At 47.4% G+C, this 27,430-nt stretch overlaps 1 protein-coding gene across 1 annotated transcript in view; it reads right to left on the bottom strand.

The window, feature by feature from the left end:
• WDR76 (WD repeat domain 76) overlaps positions 1–27,430 on the bottom strand; it is a 212,794-nt gene that overhangs the window by 67,594 nt on the left and 117,770 nt on the right. The window contains exons 9-11 of the mRNA XM_063925481.1: positions 10,665–10,874; positions 10,481–10,524; positions 10,034–10,187 (exon numbers count right to left, since the gene is read on the bottom strand). Coding sequence (XP_063781551.1) covers positions 10,034–10,187; positions 10,481–10,524; positions 10,665–10,874 — 408 coding nt within the window. The remainder of the gene's footprint in view (positions 1–10,033; positions 10,188–10,480; positions 10,525–10,664; positions 10,875–27,430) is intronic.

Here is a 27,430-nt window from a genome sequence, read left to right as displayed (position 1 = left end):
AGCTGTGGAGAAAAAATGGCGCTGGTGAGTGCTGAGGGAGAAGCCCCGCCCCCTCGACGGCGGGCTTCTGTCCCGCTCAAATATACATTTTCTTGGCAGGGGCTCATACATATATACAGTGCCCAACTGTATATGTGTGTACTTTTGCCAAAAGAGGTCCATATGCTGCCCAGGGCGCCCCCCCCCGCGCCCTGCACCCTTACAGTGACCGGAGTATGTGAGGTGTGTGGGATCAATGGCGCACAGCTGCAGTGCTCTGCGTTACCTCATGTGAAGAACGGAGTCTTCTGCCGCCGATTTCGAAGTCTTCTTGCTTCTCATACTCACCCGGCTTCGGTCTTCCGGCTCTGCGAGGGGGACGGCGGCGCGGCTCCGGGAACGGACGGCGAGGGTGAGATCATGCGTACGATCCCTCTGGAGCTAGTGGTGTCCAGTAGCCTAAGAAGCAGGACCTAACTTCAGAGAGTAGGGCTGCTTCTCTCCCCTCAGTCCCACGATGCAGGGAGTCTGTTGCCAGCAGAGTTCCCTGAAAATAAAAAACCTAACAAAATACTTTCTCACAGCAAGCTCAGGAGAGCTCACTGAACAGCACCCAGCTCGTCCGGGCACAGTCTCAAACTGAGGTCTGGAGGAGGGACATAGAGGGAGGAGCCAGAGCACACCAGAATCTAAATTCTTTCTTAAAGTGCCCATGTCTCCTGCGGAGCCCGTCTATTCCCCATGGTCCTTACGGAGTCCCCAGCATCCACTAGGACGTTAGAGAAATGTGAGCTTTAAATATAGAAACCCTGTAATATTATACATTTATTGCATCTTTACATCATCAGCACCTAGCATAGTACCTGTCATTGATTAGAGACACAAAGCACAACAGAACGACTACAATAGGAGCATTTTACACGGGGGCTGAGAGATTTCTCATTCTCCTGCTGATTTTATTGCACTGAACTTAACTCCACAAGTTGTGAGAGTGGAAGAAAAAAATAAGATTTTACTCACCGGTAAATCTATTTCTCGTAGTCCGTAGTGGATGCTAGACTCCGTAAGGACCATGGGGAATAGACGGGCTCTGCAGGAGAATGGCACTCTAAGAAAGATTTAGTACTACTGGTGTGCACTGGCTCCTCCCTCTATGCCCCTCCTCCAGACCTCAGTTAAGGAAACTGTGCCCGGAAGAGCTGACATTACAAGGAAAGGATTTTGGAACCCAGGGTAAAACTCATACCAGCCACACCAATCACACCGTATAACTTGTGATAAACTTACCCAGTTAACAGTATGAACAAACAACAGAGCATCAACCAATGGATGCCAACATAACATAACCCTTTATTAAGCAATAACTATATACACGCATTGCAGAAAGTCAGCACTTGGGACGGGCGCCCAGCATCCACTACGGACTACGAGAAATAGATTTACCGGTGAGTAAAATCTTATTTTCTCTAACGTCCTAGTGGATGCTGGGGACTCCGTAAGGACCATGGGGATTATACCAAAGCTCCCAAATGGGCGGGAGAGTGCGGATGACTCTGCAGCACCGAATGGGCAAACACAAGGTCCTCCTCAGCCAGGGTATCAAACTTGTAGAATTTTGCAAAGGTGTTTGAACCCGACCAAGTAGCAGCTTGGCAAAGCTGTAATGCCGAGACCCCTCGGGCAGCCGCCCAAGAACCTTCCTTGTGGAATGGGTTTTCACTGATTTTGGATGCGGCAATCCAGCCGCAGAATGAGCCTGCTGAATCGTGTTACAGATCCAGCGAGCAATAGTTTGCTTTGAAGCAGGAGCACCCAGCTTGTTGGATGCATACAGGATAAACAGCGAGTCAGTCTTCCTGACTCCAGCCGTTCTGGTTACCTAAATCTTCAAAGCCCGGACTACGTCAAACAGCTTGGAATCCTCCAAGTCACAAGTAGCCGCAGGCACCACAATAGGTTGGTTCAAATGAAAAGATGACACCACCTTTGGCAGAAATTGCGGACGAGTCCGCAATTCTGCCCTGTCCATATGGAAAACCAGATAGGGGCTTTTACATGACAAAGCCGCCAATTTTGACACACGCCTAGCCGAAGCTAAGGCCAACAGCATGACCACTTTCCACGTGAGATACTTTAGCTCCACAGTCTTAAGTGGCTCAAACCAGTGGGATTTCAGGAAACCCAACACCACGTTAAGATCCCAAGGTGCCACCGGTGGCACAAAAGGGGGCTGAATATGCAGCACTCCCTTAACAAACGTCTGAACCTCAGGCAGTAAAGCCAGTTCTTTTTGAAAGAAAATGGATAGGGCCGAAATCTGGACCTTTATGGACCCTAATTTTAGGCCCATAGCCACTCCTGACTGTAGGAAGTGCAGGAATCGACCCAGCTGGAATTCCTCTTGTCAAAGTCGGAAAAATATCATGATTCACATGCCTTGTACTAACCCCATGCACATGCCCGCTGCACGTGCACCCAGTCTGCGGTGCGTGTGCATATCTGCAAATTGTGTAAGATCGCTCCGGCGATCACGCGCGTGTTATGCGCATTTACGGTAGAGTTTGTGAGCGTGTAGCGGGCGACTCGATCGTAACATATTTAACCTATATAGTGTGTTTTGGAGATATTTCCCTTAACAATGTCAGTAAAAATGTTTAGTTTAAATGGTTTGTGGACAGAGAGATTCCTCTTTACATGATAGGAAGGGTCAGATAAAGGGTGGAAGGTGGTGTTTAGTATCCAGCTGTAGAGTATTTTAATAGTAACATTTCAGTGTTGGTTAGGAAGAGATTGTTCGCTGCTGCGTATAGTTATGCACAAAAGTATGTTTGGAACATTAAATGTATTTGCAGTTTATTACACATGCGGGGGGAATCCAGAGGATACCTCCCACCTGGGCAGTTGGAGAAGGACACAGCCCACCTGTTTAAACCCACCTATGACCTTTACTATAATGTGGAGACACATTCCTGTGTCCAATGAACAATGAGATTGTAGGGACCATTGTATTGTGAATGTATGCTGTAAATATAAGGACCACCATTGCTGGGGCAGTCACTCACTCTCTGCAAGGTTTTCACACTGAAGGCTGGAGGCTGGTTCCAGAAGCGCTTGCGAATCATTCCCATGAGTGTAAGTTCACTGTAGCCATTTATTCCCTTTGTGTATGCCATTCATTCTCTCTCTGTGTGCTTGTATTTGCGATCGCATTGCTAATGTTTATATCTTATTTCTTGTTATTCTGTTTAGATATTGATGTTAGGTTTGTAGTGTATAAGCTGTAATTGTTTTCCCCTTTTATATATATATATACTAAAGAATCTTCTAAGAAGGTGTTGGAACCTTACCAGGTCTTGTGTGTTTCACCAGTTATTATATAGGGTCTCTCTCTTAGCGTATTAACCGCTCATACCATATTCACATCGTTAAAGGTTTAAGCATTACATCATTGTGGTTTTACATTGCCGAGGTTTACAGTATAAGCATACCCTTACTGCGTTCATTTAAAAGGTTTAAAGGTTATCAACTGTGTGTGCGCCCGCTGTGTGTGTATTCCGTACACCCAGTGCAGCGTGTGTACGTTACGTGCGTACCACGTGCGAAGTCTTTGTACGCAAATAGCGTACAAAGTGCGTAGCACGTGCACGTGGTTTAGCGGCCATAACGGCTTCACGTTGTTAATACATAGCTTATGTTCAAAGGTAAATATTTGACTTTATCACTCTGTAGGGGCCTTCCTGGCCTCACACCAAGCAACATATTTTCGCCATATACGGTGATAATGCTTTGCGGTCACGTCCTTCCTAGCCTTTATCAGCGTAGGAATAACTTCATCCGGAATGCCTTTTTCCGCTAGGATCCGGCGTTCAACCGCCATGCCGTCAAACGCATCCGCGGTAAGTCTTGAAACAGACAGGGCCCTTGTTGCAACAGGTCCTGTCTGAGAGGCAGAGGCCATGGGTCCTCTGTGAGCATTTCTTGCAGTTCCGGGTACCAAGTCCTTCTTGGCCAATCCGGAACAATGAGTATTGTTCTCACTCCTCTTTTTCTTACAATTCTCAGCACCTTTGGTATGAGAGGAAGAGGAGGAAACACATAGACCGACTGAAACACCCACGGTGTTACTAGTGCGTCCACAGCTATCGCCTGAGGGTCCCTTGACCTTGCGCAATACCTTTTTAGCTTTTTGTTGAGGCGGGACGCCATCATGTCCACCTGTGGCAGTTCCCATCGATTTGCAATCTGCGTGAAGACTTCCTGATGAAGTCCCCACTCTCCCGGGTGGAGGTCGTGCCTGCTGAGGAAGTCTGCTTCCCAGTTGTCCACTCCCGGAATGAACACTGCTGACAGTGCGCTTACGTGATTCTCCGCCCAGCGAAGAATTCTGGTGGCTTCTACCATCGCCACCCTGCTCCTTGTGCCGCCTTGGCGGTTTACATGAGCCACTGCGGTCTGACTGGATCAGAACCGGTTGGTTGCGATGCAGGGTCTCCGCTTGACTTAGGGCGTTGTATATGGCCCTTAGTTCCAGGATATTGATGTGAAGGCAAGTCTCCTGCCTTGACCACAGCCCTTGGAAATTTCTTCCCTGTGTGACTGCCCCCCACCCTCGGAGGCTTGCATCCGTGGTCACCAGGACCCAGTCCTGAATGCCGAATCTGCGACCTTCGAGAAGGTGAGCACTCTGCAGTCACCACAGGAGAGACACCCTGGCTCTGGGGGATAGGGTGATTAACCGATGCATCCGAAGATGTGATCCGGACCACTTGTCCAGTAAGTCCCATTGGAAGGTCCTCCTATGGAACCTGCCGAAGGGAATGGCCTCGAATGATGCCACCCTCCTTCCCAGGACTCGAGTGCAGTGATGCACTGACACCTGTTTTGGTTTTAATAGATTCCTGACCAGTGTCACGAGCTTCTGAGCTCTCTCTATCGGGAGATAAACCCTTTTCTGGTCTGTGTCTAGGATCATGCCTAGGAGAGGCAGATGAGCTGTAAGAACCAACTGCGACTTTGGAATATATAGAATCCAGCCGTGTTGCCGTTTCACTTCCAGAGAAAGTGATACGCTGTTCAGCAACTGCTCTCTTGATCTCGCTTTTATGAGGAGATCGTCCAATTACGTGATAATAGTGACACCTTGCTTCCGCAGGAGCACCATCATTTCCGCCATTACCTTGGTGAATATTCTCAAGGCCGTGGAGAGACCAAACGGCAACGTCTGAAACTGGTAATGACCATCCCGTACCGCAATTCTGAGGTACGCCTGATGAGGTGGATAAATGGGGACATGAAGGTATGCATCCTTTATGTCCCGAGTGACCATAAAATCTCCCCCTTTCAGGCTTGCAACAACCGCTCTTAGCGATTCCATCTTGAACTTGAACCCTTTCAGGTATATGTTCAGGGATTTTAAATTCAATATGGGTCCGACCGAACCGTCTGGTTTCGGGACTACAACATGGTCGAATAATAACCCCCTCCTTGTTGAAGGAGGGGAACCTTGACCACCACCTGTTGAAGATACAATTTATGAATTGCAGTTAACACTGTTTCCCTCTCGTGGGGGGAAGCCGGCAGGGACGTCGGTGAGGGGGCATCTTCTCAAAGTCCAGCTTGTATCCCTGAGACACAATATCTATTGCCCAGGGATCTAACAGGGAGTGAACCCACTTGTGGCTGAACTGACGAAGGCGTGCCCCCACCGGGCCTAGCTCCGCCTTGCGGTGGATTTTTGTAGAGGCCGGGGAGGACTTCTGTTCCTGGGAACTAGCTGTGTTGTGCAGCTTCTTTCCTGTGCCCCCGCCTCTGACAAGAAAGGACACACCTCGGACTTTCTTGTTTATTTATTCGAAAGGCTGCATTTGATAATGTCGTGCTTTCCTAGGCTGTGCAGGAATATAAGGCAAAATATCTGAATTACCAGCTATAGCTGTGTAGACCAGGTCCGAGTACCCTTCTCCACACAATCCTCAGCCTTCCACATGCCTCTTAAGTCGGCATCATCTGTCCATTGCATATTCTACAGGACACGTCAAGCAGAAATCGACATAGCTTTGACTCTAGGACCCAATATACTCATGTCTCTTGGGCATGTTTTATATATATATATATATATATATATATATATATATCTATCACTTAAGACAAGATCTTTAATATATATATATATATATATATATATATCTCTATATATCACTCTCTATGTATATATATATATATATATATATATATATATATCTATATGCATACTAGGGTCTTAATCTCTGCTGATAAGGTACCTGTCCACGCTGCCACAGCGCTATAAACCCCTGCCGACACAATCGCCGGTCTGAGTAGTATACTAGAATGTGCACGCTATCTACAGGATCCCTGAGAATAGCTAGTGCTACCTTCTGTGCAAACAGGACACCCTAGGGGAAGATTCCCAACACATCCTGGCCCTAGTGGGGAAAGGATACTGCCTGAGAATTTTTTGTGGGAAGCTGCATGCAGTCGCTTGTCTGAAGATTCCCGCTCTTTTTCCTCATGAGAGGGGGGAAATTTACCTCAGCTTTCTTCCCCTTAACATGTGTACCCTTGTGTCAGGGACAAATGAGTCATCAATGATATGCAAATTATATTTTATTACAATAATCATATATTGAATACCTTTCAGCCATCTTGGCTGTAACTTTGCATTATCGTAGCCGATACTGGAGTCGAACTCCGTGTCGATATCAGTGTTTATTATTTTGGATAGTGAGCATTGTGAGACTCTGAAGGTCTCTGTGACACAGGGACAGACATGGGTAGATTTCCTGTCTGTTCTCTAATCTTTTGTGCAATAAATTCACCTCAGCACTTACACATATCCAAACAGGTGTCAGCGTTGTCGACGGAGACACCCTCTCACACACATATTTGCTCTATCTCCTCCTTAGGGGAGCCTTTTACCTCAGACATGTCGACACACGTACCGACACACCACACACACAGGGGATGCTCTATTTGAAGACAGTTCCCCCACAAGGCCCTTTGGAGAGACAGAGAGAGAGTATGCCAGCACACACCCCAGCGCTATATGACCCAGGAATCACACAGTAACTTAGTGTTAACCCAGTAGCTGCTGTATATATTGTTTTTACGCCAAATTTATGTGCGCCCCCTCTCTTTTTCACCCTCTCTATCGTGTAGGGGAGAGCCTGGGGAGCTTCCTCTCAGCGGAGGTGTGGAGAGAAAATGGCGCTGGTGAGTGCTGAGGAAGAAGGCCCCGCCCCCTCAGCGGCGGGCTTCTCCAGCGATTTTGTGTAAAATTAATGGCGGGGGCTCATGCATATAACAGTGTCCAACTGTATATATGCTGCTTTTGCCAGGAGGTACTTAATTGCTGCCCAGGGCGCCCCCCCCCCCTGCACCCTACAGTGACCGGAGTGTGTGGGTTAGTGTGGGAGCAATGGCGCACAGCTGCAGTGCTGTGCGCTACCTCATGTGAAGACAGGAGTCTTCTGCCGCCGATTTCGAAGTCTTCTTGCTCCTGCCGGCTTCTGTCTTCTGGCTCTGCGAGGGGGACGGCGGCGCGGCTCCGGGAACGGACGACCAAGGTTAAGATCCTGTGTTCGAACCCTCTGGAGCCAATGATGTCCAGTAGCCTAAGAAGCGCAACCTAGCCGCAGTTAGTAGGTTTGCTTCTCTCCCCTCAGTCCCTCGTAGCAGAGAGTCTGTTGCCAGCAGAAGCTCTCTGAAAATAAAAAACCTAACTAAAATACTTTCTTATTAGCAAGCTCAGGAGAGCCCACTAAAAGCACCCAGCTCTGGCCGGGCATATATTCTGAGGTCTGGAGGAGGGGCATAGAGGGAGGAGCCAGTGCACACCAGTAGTACTAAATCTTTCTTAGAGTGCCCAGTCTCCTGCGGAGCCCGTCTATTCCCCATGGTCCTTACGGAGTCCCCAGCATCCACTAGGACGTTAGAGAAATCACAATGCCCCACTCTACATTCCCCTCTCCCAATTTCATCTGATTACTTGTCACATTACCTCTTTTATTTGGGGTGGGAAGAAGGCCCGTATTGCGGTCAAGACTTTGTATAGGCCTCGATGTGAGGAGGGCCTGTCCCTGCTGAATTTGTATCTCTATTATGTGGCCGTTCATATACCTCAATTGGGGGGATGGGTTTCTCCAGGGGACCTATGGTGATCTCTCTGAGGCCCTTCTGGATAAAGCTGGCTTAGCGTTTTCTCCGCTGCAATTCCTTTTGGCTTGTTCTTCAATTGCCTCTCTTCCCCCCATATTGCAACAGGCTCGGCAGGTTTGGCTTGCGGTGGAGAAACTACTGGGGGATGGTACTGTTGACCCTTGTTCTTTGTGGGATAATTTGGCTTTTCCCCGAGACTCTGTTGTTGGACAGTGGCCCGGGGTGGTCCTCTTTTGGAATTTCAGGCATATAATCAACTGTATCAGGACAGTGTCCTTCATACGTTTGAATACCTCTCTCAACCACAAATGCTGTTCCTAGACACTATTTTTATCATTACTTGCAGCTCTGACATGTCTTATCTGCGCAGTGGGGTAATGCTCAGACTCTCCTATTCATGCGCTAGTTCGTAACTGCCTGAGTGTAGGGTTGTATCTGCTCTCTACTCCTCTCTCCCTCTCCTCCTCTGGGCGTGATGGCTTAGGATCATTAAGAGATAAATGGGTGTCTAACCTGGGTGCTCTCGAAGAAGTGGACTGGGATTGTATGCTCGATTCTCCTAGAACTGCTACGGCCTATGCTAGGTTCCAACAAATCCAGCTCTATATTCTGCACAGAATTTATTGGACCCCAAGTAGGCTATACCATATAGGTGAACTACAGTCCGATGCCTAAATGCAGGGCTATGGATGCTGGTTTCTGGCATCTGCTCTGGCTCTGTCCACATGTTTCTACTTACTGGGAGGAGGTGACAAACTGTATCCGTGATATGGGTATTCAGTTCCATATTCTGACCTCTTGCATATGTATATTTGGGCTGGATTTGGGGGACTCTCTCAGTGGCCCTCTTAAAGTGTACCTTACTTACCTTGGCACGAGTGTGTATCGCCCCTACCTGAAAGGCACAGGACCCTCCCTATTTTCCTGCTTGGAAGGCGCTTGTTACCACTACGCTATCCCATGAGCGTTTTATGTATACTAAATGTAACTGTCCAGGTAAATATGAAAAAATCTGGGGCCTGTGGATGACATCTAGATGCTCCATTGATTCCCTGACCTCATTGTAAGGAATTGGTTCTGTGCTCCTTGCCTCTGACACATACCGAATTACCCTCCCCATACATCAATGTTTCACTTGCGATCTCTGCATTTTTTCTGCTATATGTTGTTTGCTTAAACTCTGTATGTTAGACTGTGCGATGCACTTCTCTCTTTTTTTTTTTTTTGTCCGCCTGTGATTGAGATCTATTGCTGTTGATTCCTTTCAGGAAATGCAAAGTTGTTGTTTTTTTCTGTTTGTTTGTTTGTATGTTTATTTTCTTTTTGAAAACCCAATAAAACACACATAAAAAAACAAAAACAAAACAAAACCATCCATTAGATATATAAACCCCTAGGCTTAAATTACATTATGAAAACACACTACAACCGCACATCACTCATACCCCTTTTCCACTAGCTCAAAAAACACGGGTAAATGCACGGGGGCGCGCATTTACCCGTGTTTTTTGCAAGTGGAAAAGGGTAAACCCGGATCAAGTGACCCGTGAATCCTACCCGGCTATTTACCTGGGTAGGACACGGGACTGATCCGGGTAGGGTTGTAGTGTAAACGGGAGCCGTGTCGATGCGACACGGCTCCCATTTACACTGTATGGAAGGGCGGCGCTGGGAGATCATGTGATCTCCCTGCGCCGCCCCTGCCGCGTCACCAACCCGGCATATGCCGGGTTGTGACTGCTGATGGGAAAGGGGCCGAGCACGGGTCGCAGCAGGGGGCAGCTCCCGTGTCAGGCTCCCGGCTGCGACCCGTGCTCGTAAGTGGAAAAGGGGTATCAGTAACAGACGCCACACATTTAAATGTAAGACCAAAACCTACCATATCCCACAGTCCCACATAGCCCCATTTGTCTCCAGCCGCCACAAGTATTTCGCTCCTTGATGGATGAACAGCAACAGAAGTGACACGAGAAGGGACAACCCTAGCAACAGACTTTTTTGTCAGCTTCATAGTCCGCAGACCAGCTGTATACCTGACAAACATGCAAAAAAAAAAAAAAAAAATTATTATAAATCAAAAAAGCATGATATCAATGTAGACAAACCATTGAGAATACCCACATAACCATGGAGGTGAAGCATTCTCATGCCATTTATTGCCAACACTTTAGCTAAACTGACATTCCAAAATTTACTAAAACTTTTAGCATCATTTGTTACAACTCTATGGATTTGTTACAACTGCCTTGGCTTCTTAACCTCAAATGGCCAATATGTACGACAGGCCCCTACGTTATACAACACATTTAATATCCGATGTTCTTACCTCCACAGATTTTTACAGTGCTTCCTGGGGCTTTCCACAGGATCCTATTATCAGGGGGGGGGGGGGGGGGGGGGAGAATATGAAAAATAAAAACCAAGGGAATATTGTCATTACACTTTAAGACACAGATCAGGAAAATTACATAAGCTGAACAGAATGTTGAATACAAATAAAAGATAGAGACCTGACTTGTGGATGCCCACGTCCGCAGGAATGTTTGTACAGCTTCACAATCATCATTATTTGCGGCAATCATTTCTATAGGACCTGGAGGTTTCTTTAGATTTACTGGATTCATAGATGCCCACTTCAGCAGGGATTTTTGCACAGCTCCACTATTCTCATTGTTTGTGGCAATCCTTTCTGGAGGTTTCGGTTTTACCGTTTCCATTGGCTGTAGAACATGCAAGAAATATTTAGTAAAAATACATGCTACCAAAACTTTTAAATACTACAAAACGGCAAACAATGTGGGTCACTATTAGTTACTTTAAGAATATCAACAATACTATAAAATTAGTCACAAGAGTTATGTGTAAGATAAATACAACAGATAAACTCACAACCTGTGACAACTACATGTCCAAAGAGTTTAACAAAAAAAAGCAAGTGTGCGTTTGAACAAATCTATAAAATCTAATGTGCCTTTATACAGACATTTACAATGCTGCAAGATTCCAACTGCCAAAAACAGGCTGACCACCACAAAGGGTATTTTGGTGATTACCGATGAATCCTTTTCTCGAAGGCCACAGGGGACACTGGGATACTCCAATTACACTGGGGTATAGACGGTGGCTGTAGGGAACTAGCACTTTAAATAAAGTGTTAACAGGCTCCTTCCCCTCTATCACCCATCATCTCTCAGTTATGAACCAAGAGGAGACGGAAGCCACAAGAGAACTAGAATGAGGGGAGAACAAAACAGAACAATTAGTAACAAACACACAAGGCAAGAGAAAAGCGCTGGCCGTCCAGTGTCGCTTGTGGGCTCCGAGAAAAGGATTTATCGGTAAGTACCAAAATCCACTTTTCTCATACAGCCACTAGGGGACACAGGTACACTCCAATTACACTGGGGACATCCCAAAGTTTCCCCCCTGGACAGGAGAGCGCTGAGGAACATGTAAAACCAAGCAGACAAATTTGGAATCTGAAGCCGCAAACGTATCAAACTGGTAAAACTTAACAAAAAGGTATAAATCCGAGACCAAGTGGACGCACCTACGGAATGGGTGGAATGAACAGAAACAGACATCCGAGATCTTTGATTCAGGTTCAGATAAACCTGGCGCAACATTAAATCGAATCCAAACGGGCTATGGCCTGTACAGAAGCTGGCCATCTCTAACGGGGAGCATCATATAACACGAATAAAGCATCAGCTTTCCATAAAGGTGCTGTTCGAGTAACATAAAATAGGATTTTAATACCTACCGGTAAATCCTTTTCTCTTAGTCCGTAGAGGATGCTGGGGATGCTTCAAGAACCATGGGGTATAGACGGGATCCGCAGGAGACATGGGCACACTATAAGACTTTGAATGGGTGTGAACTGGCTCCTCCCTCTATGCCCCTCCTCCAGACTCCAGTTATAGGAACTGTGCCCAGGGAGACGGACATTTCGAGGAAAATGATTTATTTAATTATTTTAAACTAAGGTGAGATACATACCAGCTCACACCTCCAACACGCCGTACAACATGGCATACAAAAACAACGCATGCAACGGCATGACCAACAGTCACATATTGACTGAACTCAACGCAACATGAGCGTAACTCTAACCAAACTGCAGATACAGCCCGCACTGGAATGGGCGCACTGCATCCTCTACAGACTAAGAGAAAAAAGGATTTACCGGTAGGTATTAAAATACTATTTTCTCATACGTCCTGGAGGATGCATCAAGAACCATGGGGTTTATACCAAAGCTCTAGAACGGGCGGGAGAGTGCGGATGACTCTGCAGCACCGATTGACCAAACAAGAGGTCCTCCTCAGCCAGGGTATCAAACTTGTAAAACTTAGCAAAGGTGTTTGATCCCGACCAAGTAGCAGCTCGGCAAAGTTGTAACGCCGAGACTCCACGGGCAGCCGCCCAGGATAAGCCCACCTTTCTGGTAGAATGGGCTTTTACCGATTTCGGTAACGGCAATCCTGCCATAGAATGAGCCTGCTGAATCGTATTACAAATCCAGCGCGCAATAGTCTGCTTAGAAGCAGGAGCCCCAATCTTGTTGGGAGCCCACAGGACAAACAGAGCCTCTGTTTTCCTAATCTGAGCCGTTCTGGTGACATAGATCTTCAAAGCTCTGACCACATCGAGAGACTTTGATTCCGCCAAGGCATCAGTAGCCACTGGCACCACAATAGGCTGGTTCACGTGAAATGATGAAACCACTTTCGGTAGAAATTGCTGACTAGTTCTCAACTCCGCTCTATCAGCATGGAAAATTAAATAGGGGCTTTTGTGAGACAAAGTCGCCAACTCAGACACTCGCCTTGCGGACGCCAAGGCCAACAACATGACTACATAGTAAGGAATTTTAACTCAACCTTGCGCAAAGGTTCAAACCAATGCGACACCACATTAAGATCCCACGATGCCACAGGAGGCACAAATGGAGGTTGGATGTGTAGCACGCCTTTCACGGAGGTCTTAACTTCTGGAAGGGAGGCCAATTCTTTCTGAAAAAAGATCGACAAGGCCGAAATCTGTACTTTAATGGAGCCTAACTTTAGGCCCGCATCCACACCTGCTTGTAGAAAATGGAGCAAACGCCCCAGGTGAAATTCTTCCATAGGAGCCTTCTTGGATTCACACCAAGACACATATTTTCTCCAAATACGGTGGTAATGCTTTGCCGTTACTTCTTTTCTAGCCTGAAGAAGGGTGGGAATGACTTCACTGGGAATACCCTTTCGGGCTAGGATTTGGCGTTCAACCGCCACGCCGTCAAACGCAGCAAGTCTTGATACACGCACGGCACCTGTTGCAACAGGTCCTCCCGAAGAGGAAGAGGCCAGGGATCTTCTACGAGTAACTCCTGAAGATCTGGATACCAGGCCCTTCTTTTCCAATCCGGAACAATGAGTATCGCCTGAACCCTTGTTCTTCTTATAATCTTTATCACCTTTGGAATGAGTGGAAGTGGAGGGAACACATATACCGACTGAAACACCCACGGTGGCACTAGGGCGTCCACCGCTATCGCTTGAGGGTCCCTTGACCTGGAACAATATCTCTGAAGTTTCTTGTTGAGGCGGGACGCCATCATGTCTACCTGAGGAACTCCCCAACGACTTGTCACTTCTCCAAAGACCTCTCGATGAAGACCCCACTCTCCTGGATGGAGATCGTGTCTGCTGAGGAAGTCTGCTTCCCAGTTGTCCACACCTGGAATGAAAACTGCTGACAGAGCGCTGGCATGTCTTTCCGCCCAACGAAGAATCTTCGTGGCCTCGGCCATCGCCACTCTGCTCCTTGTTCCGCCCTGGCGGTTTATGTACGCCACTGCTGTCACGTTGTCTGACTGAATCAAGACAGGTAGACCTCGAAGAAGATGTTCTGCTTGCAGGATGCCGTTGTAAATGGCCCTTAATTCCAGAATGTTTATGTGTAGACAAGCTTCCTGGCTTGACCACTTTCCCTGAAAGTTTCTTCCCCGTGTGACTGCTCCCCAGCCTCGGAGGCTTGCATCTGTGGTCACCAGGATCCAATCCTGAACCTGCGTCCCTCCAGATGGTGAGAACTGTGCAGCCACCACAGAAGGGAGATTCTGGTACTTGGAGATAGAATTATTTTCCGGTGCATGTCCAGGTGAGACCCGGACCACTTGTCCAACAGGTCCCACTGGAACACCCTGGCATGGAACCTGCCATACGGAATGGCCTCGTAGGCTGCCACCATCTTCCCCAGCAACCGAGTGCATTGAAGATCTGACACCTTTGCTGGTTTCAGAATCTGTTTTACCATGTTCTGTATTTCCAGAGCTTTTTCCACTGGAAGAAAAACTCTCTGCAATTCTGTATCCAGAATCATACCCAGGAACGAAAGCCGTGTCGTCGGATCCAACTGTGATTTTGGCAAATTTAGGAGCCAACCATGTTGTTGCAGAATCGTCAGTGAAAGGGCAACACTTTTAAGCAATTGCTCTTTGGATCTCGCCTTTATGAGGAGATCGTCCAAGTACGGGATAATTGTGATTCCTAGCTTGCGCAGAAGAACCATCATTTTCGCCATTACTTTGGTGAAAATCCTCGGAGCCGTGGACAGACCAAACGGCAACGTCTGAAATTGGTAATGACAATCCTGAACAGGAAATCTCAGGTAAGCCTGATGTGGAGGATATATGGGGACATGCAAGTAGGCATCCTTTATGTCCACCGACACCATAAAATCCCCCTCCTCCAGACTGGAGATCACTGCTCGGAGAGATTCCATCTTGAATTTTTTTTTTTTTTTAAAGAAATTGAGGGATTTTAGGTTCAGAATCGGTCTGTTGTGACGGGGGCACCATGACAATTACTTGATTTTGACACAACTTTAGTATCGCAGTGCTTACTACCTCCCTTTCTAGAAGAGAAGCTGGCAAGGCCGATTTGAAAAATCGGTGAGGGGCACGTCTTGAAACTATAATCTGTATCCTTGGGTTACTATTTCTACTAACCAAGGATCCAGGTCCGAGTGCACCCAGACCTGACTGAAGAGTTGGAGACGTGCCCCCACCGGTGCGGACTCCCGCAGAGGAGCCCCAGCGTCATGCGGTGGATTTGGCAGAAGCCGGAGAGGACTTCTGCTCTTGGGAACTTGCCACAGCCTGTGACCTTTTTCCCCTTCCTCTTCCCCTCGCAGCAAGGAAGGAGGACCCACGTCCTTTTTTGAATTTATTGGGCCGAAAGGACTGCATCGGATAGTGAGGCGTTTTCTTCTGCTGTGCAGGAACTTAAGGTAAAAATTAAGACTTACCCGCGGTAGCCGTAGACACCAGGTCGGTGAGGCAGTCACCAAACAAGACCCTACCGTTAAACGGTAGAGACTCCATCGCCTTCTTAGAGTCAGCGTCAGCATTCCATTGATGAATCCACAATGCTCTCCTTACTGAGACTGCCATGGCATTGGCCCTTGATCCCAAAAGGCCAATATCCCTTACAGCTTATTTTAAATATGCTGTAGCGTCCCTGATATGACCCAGAGTCAAAAGCACGCTATCCCTGTCTAGGGTATCTACCTCAGATGACAAGTTATATGCCCACTTTTCAATAGCGTTACTCACCCATGCCGAAGCAACGGCAGGCCTGAGTAGTGCACCCGTAGTGACATAAATGGATTTTAGTGTATTTTCCTGCTTACGATCCGCAGGATCTTTTAGGGCTGCAGTGTCAGGAGATGGAAGCGCCACCTTTTTGGATAGACGCGATAAAGCTTGGTCTTCCGTGGGGGTTGACTCCCACCTTTCCCTGTCCCCAGAGGGGAACGGATATGCCACTGGAATTCTCTTGGGAACCTGTATCTTCTTGTCAGGATTTTCCCAAGCCTTTTCAAAAAGAGCATTCAGTTCATGAGAGGGAGGAAACGTTACCTCAGGTTTCTTTCCTTTAAACATACAGACCCTTGTATCAGGAACAGCAGGGTCCTCTGTTATATGCAACACTTCTTTTATCACCACAATCATGTACGGAATACTCTTAGCCAGTTTTGGATTTAATCTGGCATCACTATAGTCGACACTGGAGTCAGCGTCCGTGTCGGTATCTGTATGTTTCTGTGACCCCGAAGGGGACTGGGCTTGTGACAAAGCATCCTCCATAGATTTCCTCCATGTCTGGTTCTTAGACTCAGATTTATCAAATCTCTTAGTCAACCGAGTCACATTTGCATTTAAAACACTCAACATATTTACCCAATCATCGGTCGGCGTTGACGACACGGTCACTCTCACAGTATTTTCTGTCCCCACTCCAGCCTCCTCCTTGGAAGAGCACTCAGCCTCAGACATGTCGACACACATGTACAGACACCCACAACCACACTGGGGCTATAGGAGACAGACCCACAACAAAGCCTGTAAGAGAGACACAGAGGGAGTTCTGCCAGCTCACAACCCAGCGCCTATCCCGGTACTGAAGCGAGTAAAAAGACCGCCCAGACCTGTTAGCGCTTATATATATATATATATATATATATATATATATATCTCTCTCTCTCTCAATTAGCACCAAATCACTTGTATCTCACCTTAGTTTAAAATAATTAAATAAATACTTTTCCTCGAAATGTCCGTCTCCCTGGGCACAGTTCCTATAACTGGAGTCTGGAGGAGGGGCATAGAGGGAGGAGCCAGTTCACACCCATTCAAAGTCTTATAGTGTGCCCATGTCTCCTGCGGATCCCGTCTATACCCCATGGTTCTTGAAGCATCCCCTGCATCCTCTAGGACGTATGAGAAATATTAAAATCCCGAACCACATCTAGGGTGGAAGGCGTCCCAGAATCCTCCCGTAAAGACGGAACTACAATAGGCCGACTGATACGAAAAGCTGAAACAGCCTTTGGCAGAAAGGATGCATGATTTCTCAATTCCGCTCTATCGTCATGGAAAATTAGGTACGGAGGTTTACATGACAACACACTCAATTCAGACACCCTCTGCGCTAAAGCCTTGGCAATGAGAAAAACAGTCTTCCATCCCAGGTATTTTAAAATCCACTTCCTCCAACAGCGCAAAGTAATTAGTTTGAAGAAACAGCACAAGATTGAAATCCCAAGGTGCCGTAGGTGGCACAAACGGAGGCTGGACTCTGAGGACTTCTTGCAAGAATGTCTGTACTTCCTGCAAAAGAGACAGACAGTTTTGTAAGAACATGGAGAGTGCGGACAACTGCACCTCCAAAGATAACAGACGAAGACAAAAATCCAACCCCGCTTGAAAAAACAGCAACAACCGGGACAGGCGAAAAAAGTGTCAGATGGGAAACTTCAGCGTTCATACCAGGACACACAGGACCTCCAAGTGCGATGGTAATAGGGCGATGTAACTGGTTTACGTGCCTGTAACATTGTGGGAAACGCATTTTCCGGAATTCCTTTCCGGTTTAGGATGTCCGCCCTCAACAGCCATCCCGTTAAACGTAGTGGCTGTATATCTGGGTGTACGAAGTGTCCTAGTAGTAACAGATCCGGACGTAGAGGAAGAGGCCATGGATAGTTGCTGTAAGAGATCGCAGGTCCGAAAACCAAGCTCTCCGTGGCCAATCCGGCGCTACCAGAATCACCGTGGTTAGTTCTCATTTGATTCTTTTGAGGACCAGAGGAACAAGTGGGAATGGAGGAAACAAGTAGACAAGCTCGTACAGCCTAGGCACTGACAGCATCGACAGCTTCCGCCTGAAGATCTCTTGTTCTGCACACGTATCGAGGAAGTGGATTATTGAGCCTGGATGCCATAAGGTCCACCTGCAGATAACCGCATCTGTGCACTAGAGCTCTGAATACTTCTCGGTGAAGAGCCCATTCTCCTGGGTGAATATCCTGACAAAAGATTTTCCACTCCCGGAATGAACACTGCTGAGAGAATGGCTTAATTGCACTCTGCCTATTGCAGACCGTTGTAGTATATTTAGATATATTTCTACTTTTACCTCTCATTTACAGTGTCAGGTGTCTTTACACCAGAGATGGATTACTGTAGTATATTACTTCACTAAACATGGATAGTTTATCAGTATGTGTCATTTGTGACACTTGTGTCTCTCACTTCCGATGTGTCAGACACACAGAATTCTATATATATATATATATATATATATATATATATATATATATATTTTTTTTTTTTTTTTTTAACAAGATGCTTACCTCGAAATACCTTTTCATGATGCCAAGAAGGATCCTTTTAGAATAAGATACTTATTTAGAAACACCTATTCTTATTCTCTGAAAATGTTCTAATTAGAAACTTATTCATCTGTACCAACTCTATAATATATAAGAGTTATCTTTTTAGAACAAGCTACTTACCTGGAAATACCTTTTTTTTTTCTATCCCCAAAAAACAAACAGCAGCATAAAAATGTGAGCTTTCAACCTAATATGGAGATTACGTAGTAATGATGGAGTACCATATATAGATAACTAATATTAAAAACCAAGAAGCTATCTACTGGGGCATGACGTCACCGAGTCATATGGTCGTCATATCGCTCAGTGTGAATGCACTGCCCCCGACAGCCCAGCACAGGAGGGGGAAACACTAGACAATGTCGCCCATAGAGCACAACGTCATTCATTAAGCACATCGTTTAGTGTGTATGCACCTTTACTGTCATTGAAAATTAGAAGTGACAGGCCAATGTAAGGCAATACTTATTAAAATAGATACAATTCACTCTCAATGATACTATTGCAGTGATTGAGATATATAAGAGACAAAAAAATAAATAAAAAATAATCAGTGCATCGAAAACAGATTCTCTTTCTTCTTCCTTTTCTGCATGAACAGATAGTAGGTAAGAAATGAATTCAGTGACTTCAGGTTCAAAATTAGTCTTACCATACCATTCGGTTTTGGTTCTACGAAAAGATTAGAATAGTAAACTTTTTTCCCTTGGTGAGGTGGGACAGGCATCAGCAACTCTCCTGGCTGTCCACCTACCTCCAGCCCCCAATTGCGCTGTCTTTGATTAATCTTTGACTCCTCCCTCTCCTTCAAACCACACATTCAGTACCTCTCACAAACCTGCCGTTTCCATCTCAAAAACATCTCCAGGATCAGACCCTCTCACCCAGGACACAACTAAGACCCTCATCCACTGACTGGTCATCTCCAGATTGGACTACTGTAATCTCCTCCTATCTGACCTCCCTTAAAATTCCTCTCTCCAATCCAATCTACCCTCAATGCTGCTGCCCATCTCATCTTCCTCACCAAACGTACTACATCCACCTCCCCTCTCTTGCAGGACCTTCACTGGCTTCCCTTCCAATTCAGAATCCAATTCAAGCTTCTCACACTCACCTAACAAAGCCCTCACCCACTCTTCTCCCTTTTACATCTCTGATCTTATCTCTTTACATTCCCACCTGTCCTCTTCGTTCTGCTAATGCACGCCGTCTCTCCAGCTGACTGATTACCTCCTCCCACTCCTATCTACAAGATTTTGCACATGCTGCTCCCTATCTCTGGAATTCTCTCCCTCTCCCCTTTCGCGACTGTTCACCACTCTACAAAACTTCAAACGGGCTCTCAAGACCCACTTCTTCACCAAACCCAGCCACCTCTCCTCCAAACCGTCTTGTCTATGCTCACTTTCTACCCCTTCTGTGTCACCCCGGTCTGTCAGCCCTTCACCTTTTAGATTGTAAGCGTGCAAGAACAGGGCCTTCTTTCCTCATGTGCCATTCCTTTTTTTACTTACACTATCTTATACTCCCTTTGATGGCACCTAAACCCTGGTTTTCCATACCTGTCCTATATTGTATTAAACTTTAAGTGCTATTTTCTTGTTTGCTCATTTGACTATGTACTGTGTAATGGCTGCTGCAGATCCCTTGTGGTACCATATAAAGGACGACGACAACAACCACCACCACCACAACGTCCACCAAGGCTCCTTGAAGAGCTACATGTTTGTCCGGAAGACTGGTCGTGAAAATTTTTCCAGGTGGTAAAACATCAAAATCTAGTTTGTACCCCTTGGTTATGACATTGCGAATCCACGCATCCTTGGGTATGAGAAATGAGGTAGTCTGAAAATTTCAAGACGTGCTCCCACCGTATCTGAGCCCTGGTGGGAAGGGAGAGTGTCATGCCACGGACTTTCCTGCAGATTATGGGTCTTGGCGACGAGCAAGTGCTGACTGCTTGCCACGGCCTTTACCTCTTTGAGGTGTAGCTCCTCCTTGAAAGGCTTGCGCCGTACGAAATGATGTCCCAGTATAGGAGCGTTTTGGCAGCGGGGTAAGTGTTGGCAGAAAGCTAGATTTTCCACCCATGGCTTGAGAAATCAACTTATCCAATTCTTTTCCAAAAAAAATATCACCTGTAAACGTCACCCATTTAGACTCTGCGTCGATTTGCCATGAACATAGCCAAAACGCTCTCCTGGCCGCAATAGCAGATGCTGAGATTCTCAAATTGACCTGACCACTATCTTTAGGGGATTCTCCTAAATACATAGCAGATTCCTTAATTTGTTCTGCTAGAATGATTGCATCAAATGGAACTTCGTCTTGCAAGTCATTAATCAACTTAGTGGCCCAGTGATCCACTGCCTTGTTAACTGAGAAACTAACCAAAGTTGGTCTAAGCGAAACACCTGCTGCCATATAAGTGGATTTTAAAATGGTATCTAATCTACGGTCAGATGGGCCATTTAAAGAAGATGCGCCTGGAACTGGCAACGCCGTCTTTTTTGACAGCCTGGAGAGAGAGGAATCCACCTGAGGGGACCTTCCCATTTATCTGTAATAGAAGCTGGAAAAGGGTAATTTGTTAGAAACCTCTTCCACATTTGAAAACGCTTGTCCGGTTTCTTCCAAGCCTCAGAAAGTTGATCCTCAAGTTTCATTGAGGAGAGATAAGTGACCGATGATCGCTGTTTTCTACCAAATAAGGTAGTGTCTTGCGAATCAGGTGGCACAGTCTTGGAAATGTTCAACACCTGTCAAACTGATAAAATAAGGGGTTCAACCCCCTGAGTAGATTCTGTAGGCTTTCCTTCCTCAAAGTCTGTGATCTCGCCCTCACTGTCATAGTCATCCACTTCATCGTGGGAAAGTAGCTCCTCCTCCAAGTACTCCGATTGGACAATGTGTAGCATCGGACGCTACTTAGCTCGTAAGGATGTCTGTGACTGCTTCGTAGACGTGTCCAAAAGCTTAAGAGAGACTGTCCAGTGACTTGGCAAATTCCGTCACCCAAGGTGGTTCTGTAGAAAGAGAAGGGGAGACTGAACTCTAATGAGAATCCTCCCTAACAGATTCACGAGTTTTGCGTAAAACAGCCAACTCAGAATTTTACTTCAACATAGTTCCCGCAAGAGCTGCACACCAGGAAGGGGAAACTGGTGTCCTGCGAAGGACCTATTGATACAACCTCAGAAACACATGCCTCGCAGAGGGAAGAATCATCTGTGTGTGCTTTTTTTTTGTTACATTTCGCACACACAAACCGCTTTTGTGATGCCTTAGCTGCTGGTACCTTGCCTGTCATTGTACAAAACCGCACATACACACAATACCTGTGCACTCTCCATTAGTGAGAGAGAGTGTGTGTGAGTAAGTAATAGGGAGGAAGGAGGATAGAGGGAGGTACACTTTTAAAATAATTTTACTCCCCTATGAAAAAAACGAGATTTATGGTAAGAACTTACCGTTGTTAAATCGCTTTCTGCGAGGTACACTGGGCTCCACAGGGAATGACATTGGGGTGTAGTGTAGGATCTTGATACGAGGCACCAACAGGCTCAAAGCTTTGACTGTTTCAGGAATGCCTAGCGCCGCCTCCTCTATAACTCCGCCTCCGTGCACAGGAGCTCAGTTTTTGTTAACCAGTCCAATGCAATTGCAGGTAAAAGAGACGACAACAGTTAGTAGCCACAAACACCACGCACTCACGACAGGAGAGGGTGTCAGCAGCTAATGCCATACCAACCCAAAGAAGCCAAGTGCGTCACGGTGGGCGCCCTGTGGAGCCCAGTGTACCTCCCAGAAAGATTTAACAACGGTAAGTTCTTACCATAAATCTCGTTTTCTGCTGCAGGGTACACTGGGCTCCACAGGGAATGACATTAGAGATGTCCTAAAGCAGTTCCTTACGGGAGGGGACGCACTGTAGCGGGCACAAGAACCCGGTGTCCAAAGGAAGCATCCTGGGAGGCGGAAGTATCAATGGCATAGAACCTTATGAACGTGTTCACGGAGGACCACGTAGCCGCCTTGCACAATTGTTCAAGGGTCGCACCACGGCGGGCCACCCAAGAAGGTCCAACAGACCGAGTAGAATGGGCCTTGATGGTAGCAGGAGCTGGAAGGCCAGCCTGTACATAAGCATGTGCAATCACCATTCTAATCCATCTGGCCAGGGTCTGCTTGTGAGCAGGCCAGCAACGTTTGTGAAAACCAAACAGAACAAAGAGAGAATCCGACTTCCTGATGGAGGCAGTTCTCTTCACGTAGATACGGAGAGCCCGTACCACATCCAAAGACCGCTCTTTGGAAGACAATTCAGGAAACCACAATCTCCTGATTAAGGTGGAAAGACGACACCACCTTAGGTAAATACCCGGGACGTGTTCTATCACGGGTGAAAAATCAGATATGGTGACCTAAAAGACAAGGCACCCAAATCAGACACCCGTCTAGCAGAGGCAATAGCCAGCAGAAACAATACCTTAAGAGAAGTCCACTTAAGGTCTGCAGATTCAAGAGGCTCAAACGGAGACCCTTGCAACGCCTCCAAAACCACCAACAAGTCCCAAGGGGCCACAGGCGGGATATAGGGAGGTTGAATCCGCAACACACCCAGAGTGAACGTATGTACATCAGGTAAAGTCGCAATTTATCTCTGGAACCAAACCGACAAGGCAGAAATATGAACCTTGATGGAGCCCAGACGAAGGCCCAAGTCTAGGCCCTGTTGAAGAAATGCCAAAAGTTTGGCCATACTAAACTTGTAAGCGTCATGATTGTTAGATGCGCACCAAGCAAAGTAAGAATTCCAGACCCTATGGTAAATCTGAGCAGAAGCCGGGTTCCGGGCCTACAACATGGTTTGAATGACCGCCTCAGAAAATCCTTCGGCCCTCAAGACGGAAGCTTCAAGAGCCACGCCGTCAAAGCCAATCGGGCTAAATCCTGATATACACTGTCTGGGCCACGCTGGAGCGATCAGAAGTAGGATTCCTCCTTCTTGCTTGAACTTCCTTATTACTCTGGTGCAGAAGTGACACCGGAGGGAACACGTACGGCAGCCGAAAGTTCCATGGCATTGCCAGCGCGTCCACGAACGCTGCTTGAGGATCCCTTGTCCTGGCTCCGAAGACCGGAACCTTGTGATTGTGTTGAGACGCCATCAGGTCCACATCTGGAAGGCTCCACTTGTCAGCGAGGAGTTGAAACACTTCTGGATGGAGGATCCACTCTCCGGCGTGTACGCCCTGATGACTGAGAAAATCCGTTTCCCAGTTGAGGACCCCTGGAATGAACACTGACGATATGGCTGGCAGATGGCGTTCTGCCCACTGAAGAATCCGTGATACTTCCCTCATTGCCATCGGCTTCGAGTGCCGCCTTGATGATTGATGTATGCCACCGTGGTGGAGTTGTCCGACTGTACTTGAACAGGTCTGTTCTGTATTAAATGCTGGGCCGGTTCAATGAGTTGAACACCGCCCGCAATTCCAGAATGTTTATCGGGAGGAGAGACTCCTCCTTGGTCCACCGACCCTGAAGGGAGTGTTGCTCCAACCCCTCAGACTGGCGTCCATCGTCGGAAGGACCCAGTTGGAGATCCAGAAGGGACGACCCCTGCTCAATCGTTGGTCCTGAAGCCACCAGCACAGTGACAGACGGACCTCCGGAGACAAAGATCATTTGAGACCTGATCCGGTGAGGCAGGCCGTCCCACTTGGCAAGAATCAGCCTCTGGAGAGGGCGGGAATGGAATTAAGCGTACTACACCATGTCAAAAGCAGACACCATGAGACCTAGCACTTGCATTGCCGAATGTATCGACACTTGCGGACGAGATAGGAAGCATCGAATCCTGTCCTGAAGCTTCAGGACTTCCTCATGAGACAAGAACAACCGTTGGTTGTGAATGTCCAACAACGCTCCCAGGTGCACCATGCTCCGAGCAGGGACCAGGGAGGATTTCTTCCAGTTGATAAGCCACCCGTGGGCTTGCAGAAACTGGACAGTCAAATCCAGATGACGTAGGAGAATCTCTGGGGAATTTGCCAGGATCAACAAATCGTCCAAGTACGGTAGGATCCTGACCCCTTGACGGCGGCGTACAGCCGTCATTACCGCCATAACCTTGGTGAAGACTCGCGGAGCTGTGGTCAAACCAAAAGGTAACGATTGAAACGGGTAACGGAGGTTGCCCACCGCAAACCTCAGGTACTGCTGATGCGACACTGCAATGGGAATATGCAGGTAAGCATCCTGTATGTCCAGTGAGACCATATAGTCCCTAGGCTCCAAGGCCAGAACAATAGAGCGAAGCGTTTCCATACGAAACTTAGAGACCTTCACAAACTTGTTCAAGGACCTGAGATTGAGAATGGGCCGGGAAGACCCATTGGGTTTCGGGACTAGGAACAGCGTTGAATAGAACCCCTTGCCTCTCTGAGCCAGAGGCACCTGTACTACCACTCCTGTGTCCAGGAGGGACTGTACCACCGAATGAAGAGTCTTTGCCTTCACCTGATCCGAAGGGACGTCTGTCAGGCAAAATCGATGAGGGGGACGATTCTTGAAGGATACGGCGTAACCTCGAGTGACGACTTCCCGTACCCACGCATCGGAAGTGGTCTTCAACCATTCCTGGGTAAACCCTAGAAGTCGTCCCCCCACCGTGGGATCCCCCAGTGGGAGGCCTGACCAGTCATGCGGCAGGCTTGTCAGTTTTGGAAGCAGGCTGACGGGCAGCCCAGGCCCGTTTGCGTTTGGGCTTACTAGGCTTGGAAGTGCGAACCTGTTTTGGGTACGCCTGACCTTTTGCTTTCCCTGAAGGACGAAAGGAGCGAAAGGAAGTACTCTTAGCCTTCGACACCGAAGGAGCAGTACTTGGAAGACATGCTGTTTTAGCAGACGCTAAGTCAGCCACTATCTTGTCAAGGTTTTCTCCTAAAAGAAGGTCTCCTTTGAAGGGGAGTACCTCCGGGGTTTTCTTAGAGTTCATGTCAACAGATCGTGACTGTAACCAGAGAATTCGGCGAGCCAAAATGGACGTAGTAGAAGCCTTGGGCACCAGAATACCGGCATCAGAAGCCGCCTCTTTAATGTAATGAGACGCTGTAACAATATACGACAGGCATTGATTGTCTAGCATGATCAGAAGCATCGGAAGGCAACTCTGCCTCCAGCTCCTGAGCCCACGCTTCCACAGCTTCTGCAGCCCATGTTGAGTGTAGAATGCCTTCAAACAACCCTCCACACGCTTGTCCGTCGGCTCTCTCCAGGACGGGACAGTAGTTACAGGCAGAGCTGAGGAAACTACCAGCCGCACCACTTGCAAATCCACTGGCGGGGGTGTTTTCCAATTTTTACTAAGCTCCGCAGCGAGGGGGCAGCGAGCCAGCATCTTCTTGTGAGGCGTGAACTTCTTTCCTGGATTTTCCCAGGACTCCCGACATATGTCTACTAAATGGTCAGAGTGAGGTAAAACTTGTTTAACCAAATTCTGACGTTTAAACCTGTCCGGTTTCTTAGGGGCAGCGTCAGGCTCCGGTTCATCATCAACCTGAAGAATGAGCCTGATAGCCTCTAACAAGTCAGGAACATCCACCTGCGAAACAACTTCCCCATCAGAAGCATCAGGATCAGAATCTGTGGGGTCCGTATAAACGCCATCCTCATCAGACGAGGTGTCTGGGACGTTGGTGGATTGTGAGGAAGTAATTGTCCACTTAGAGAACCCCTTGGTCTTAGGCGGGCGAGGGTTAGACTTTTGAGCAGTTAGTGATTGGTTCAACTGCTGTAACGGATTGATCTGCCCATGGCGGATGAACCGCGGGGACCATAGGCGGTTGTACCGGCACAGGAGGTCCCATAGGGGGCTTTAGTCTAGTTACCAGCGTAATCAATAGCGTGAAGACGGTAGCCCAAGGTGGGTCATTTTGCACCCCCGTTGCTACAGTCCCACTGGGGGGCAAGGAACCCCCAGAACCTGAACCCTCAGCTGCTATGTTATCCTCAAATGTGTCTGTAGCATCAACACCACGCAATGTGGGATCAGCCCTAGCTCCATTGACCTTTGTAGCTGACATAATCAAAAGCTCAATGAAAGGCAACACAGTACAATATCAGCAGCACAATACCTGACAAGAACCCCCTGTATAGTGTATCAGCACAAACACAGAATTCAAGAGGTATATGGTGACTAAAAATCACAGAGTATAGCCTGTGAACTGCCTATATTATGATAAACCAGACACACTTAGCCCCCTCAGGTTATAGAATATAGGGATAGCAATCTGAGTGAGACACAGAATGGAGGTTACACAGCAGTAATATGCACACACACAGAGTCACAGTTTGTACAATGCAGAAATTATGACATGCAATAAAACTGCACTGGACTAGCAATACAGAGCTATACACTGAATAGATATAACAATGCACAGTAAAGACTGGATGTATATCACAGGGTACTTGTACTAAATAACCCTGACTAAAGGCACTTTCTTAACTAACACTGTCAGCAGACATGTAGAATACTTGTGTCCTGTAAAATGCACAGCGCTGACAGGCAGGCGGCTTTACATAGGAGGATTTGCCCAAACAGTCCCAGGATCAGCTCTGCTTGCTATAATTGCGCCCAAACGCTGACAGGGAGTGATGGAGAGAGAGAGATGCAGCTCCAGGGCGTGAACATTTGCTCTAAATGGGGCCCTGGGGGCTGGGGCTACAGGTCAAAGCCTTATCCCCTGCTGGACTTCACCACCGGGTACTTGTGACTTAGTAAAACGGTTTTATGAGAGAAAATCGACCTGTGCCTATGCCCTGGTGGTCTAGTGGGGTCCCTGTACTACCACAGTGTCCACGCCAGCGCGCATGGCCCGCAATTTACAGCGGGTTCCGTTGAGGGGACCTCTTACCTCCTCCCTGAGTGCGGCCACGCGATCCGGGAGAGCAGCGGTCGTGTGTGTGACTAACAAGGAAGAAAACTGGAGCCCCCGCTGCAGGTACCCAGCAACCAGGGTGCGGGAGTGTACAACGCCGC

Source organism: Pseudophryne corroboree, chromosome 6 (assembly GCF_028390025.1).
Source record: "Pseudophryne corroboree isolate aPseCor3 chromosome 6, aPseCor3.hap2, whole genome shotgun sequence".
Lineage (NCBI taxonomy): Eukaryota > Metazoa > Chordata > Amphibia > Anura > Myobatrachidae > Pseudophryne > Pseudophryne corroboree.
Note: the sequence above shows the minus strand (reverse complement) of the source record. Positions and strands in the feature narration are given on the sequence as shown.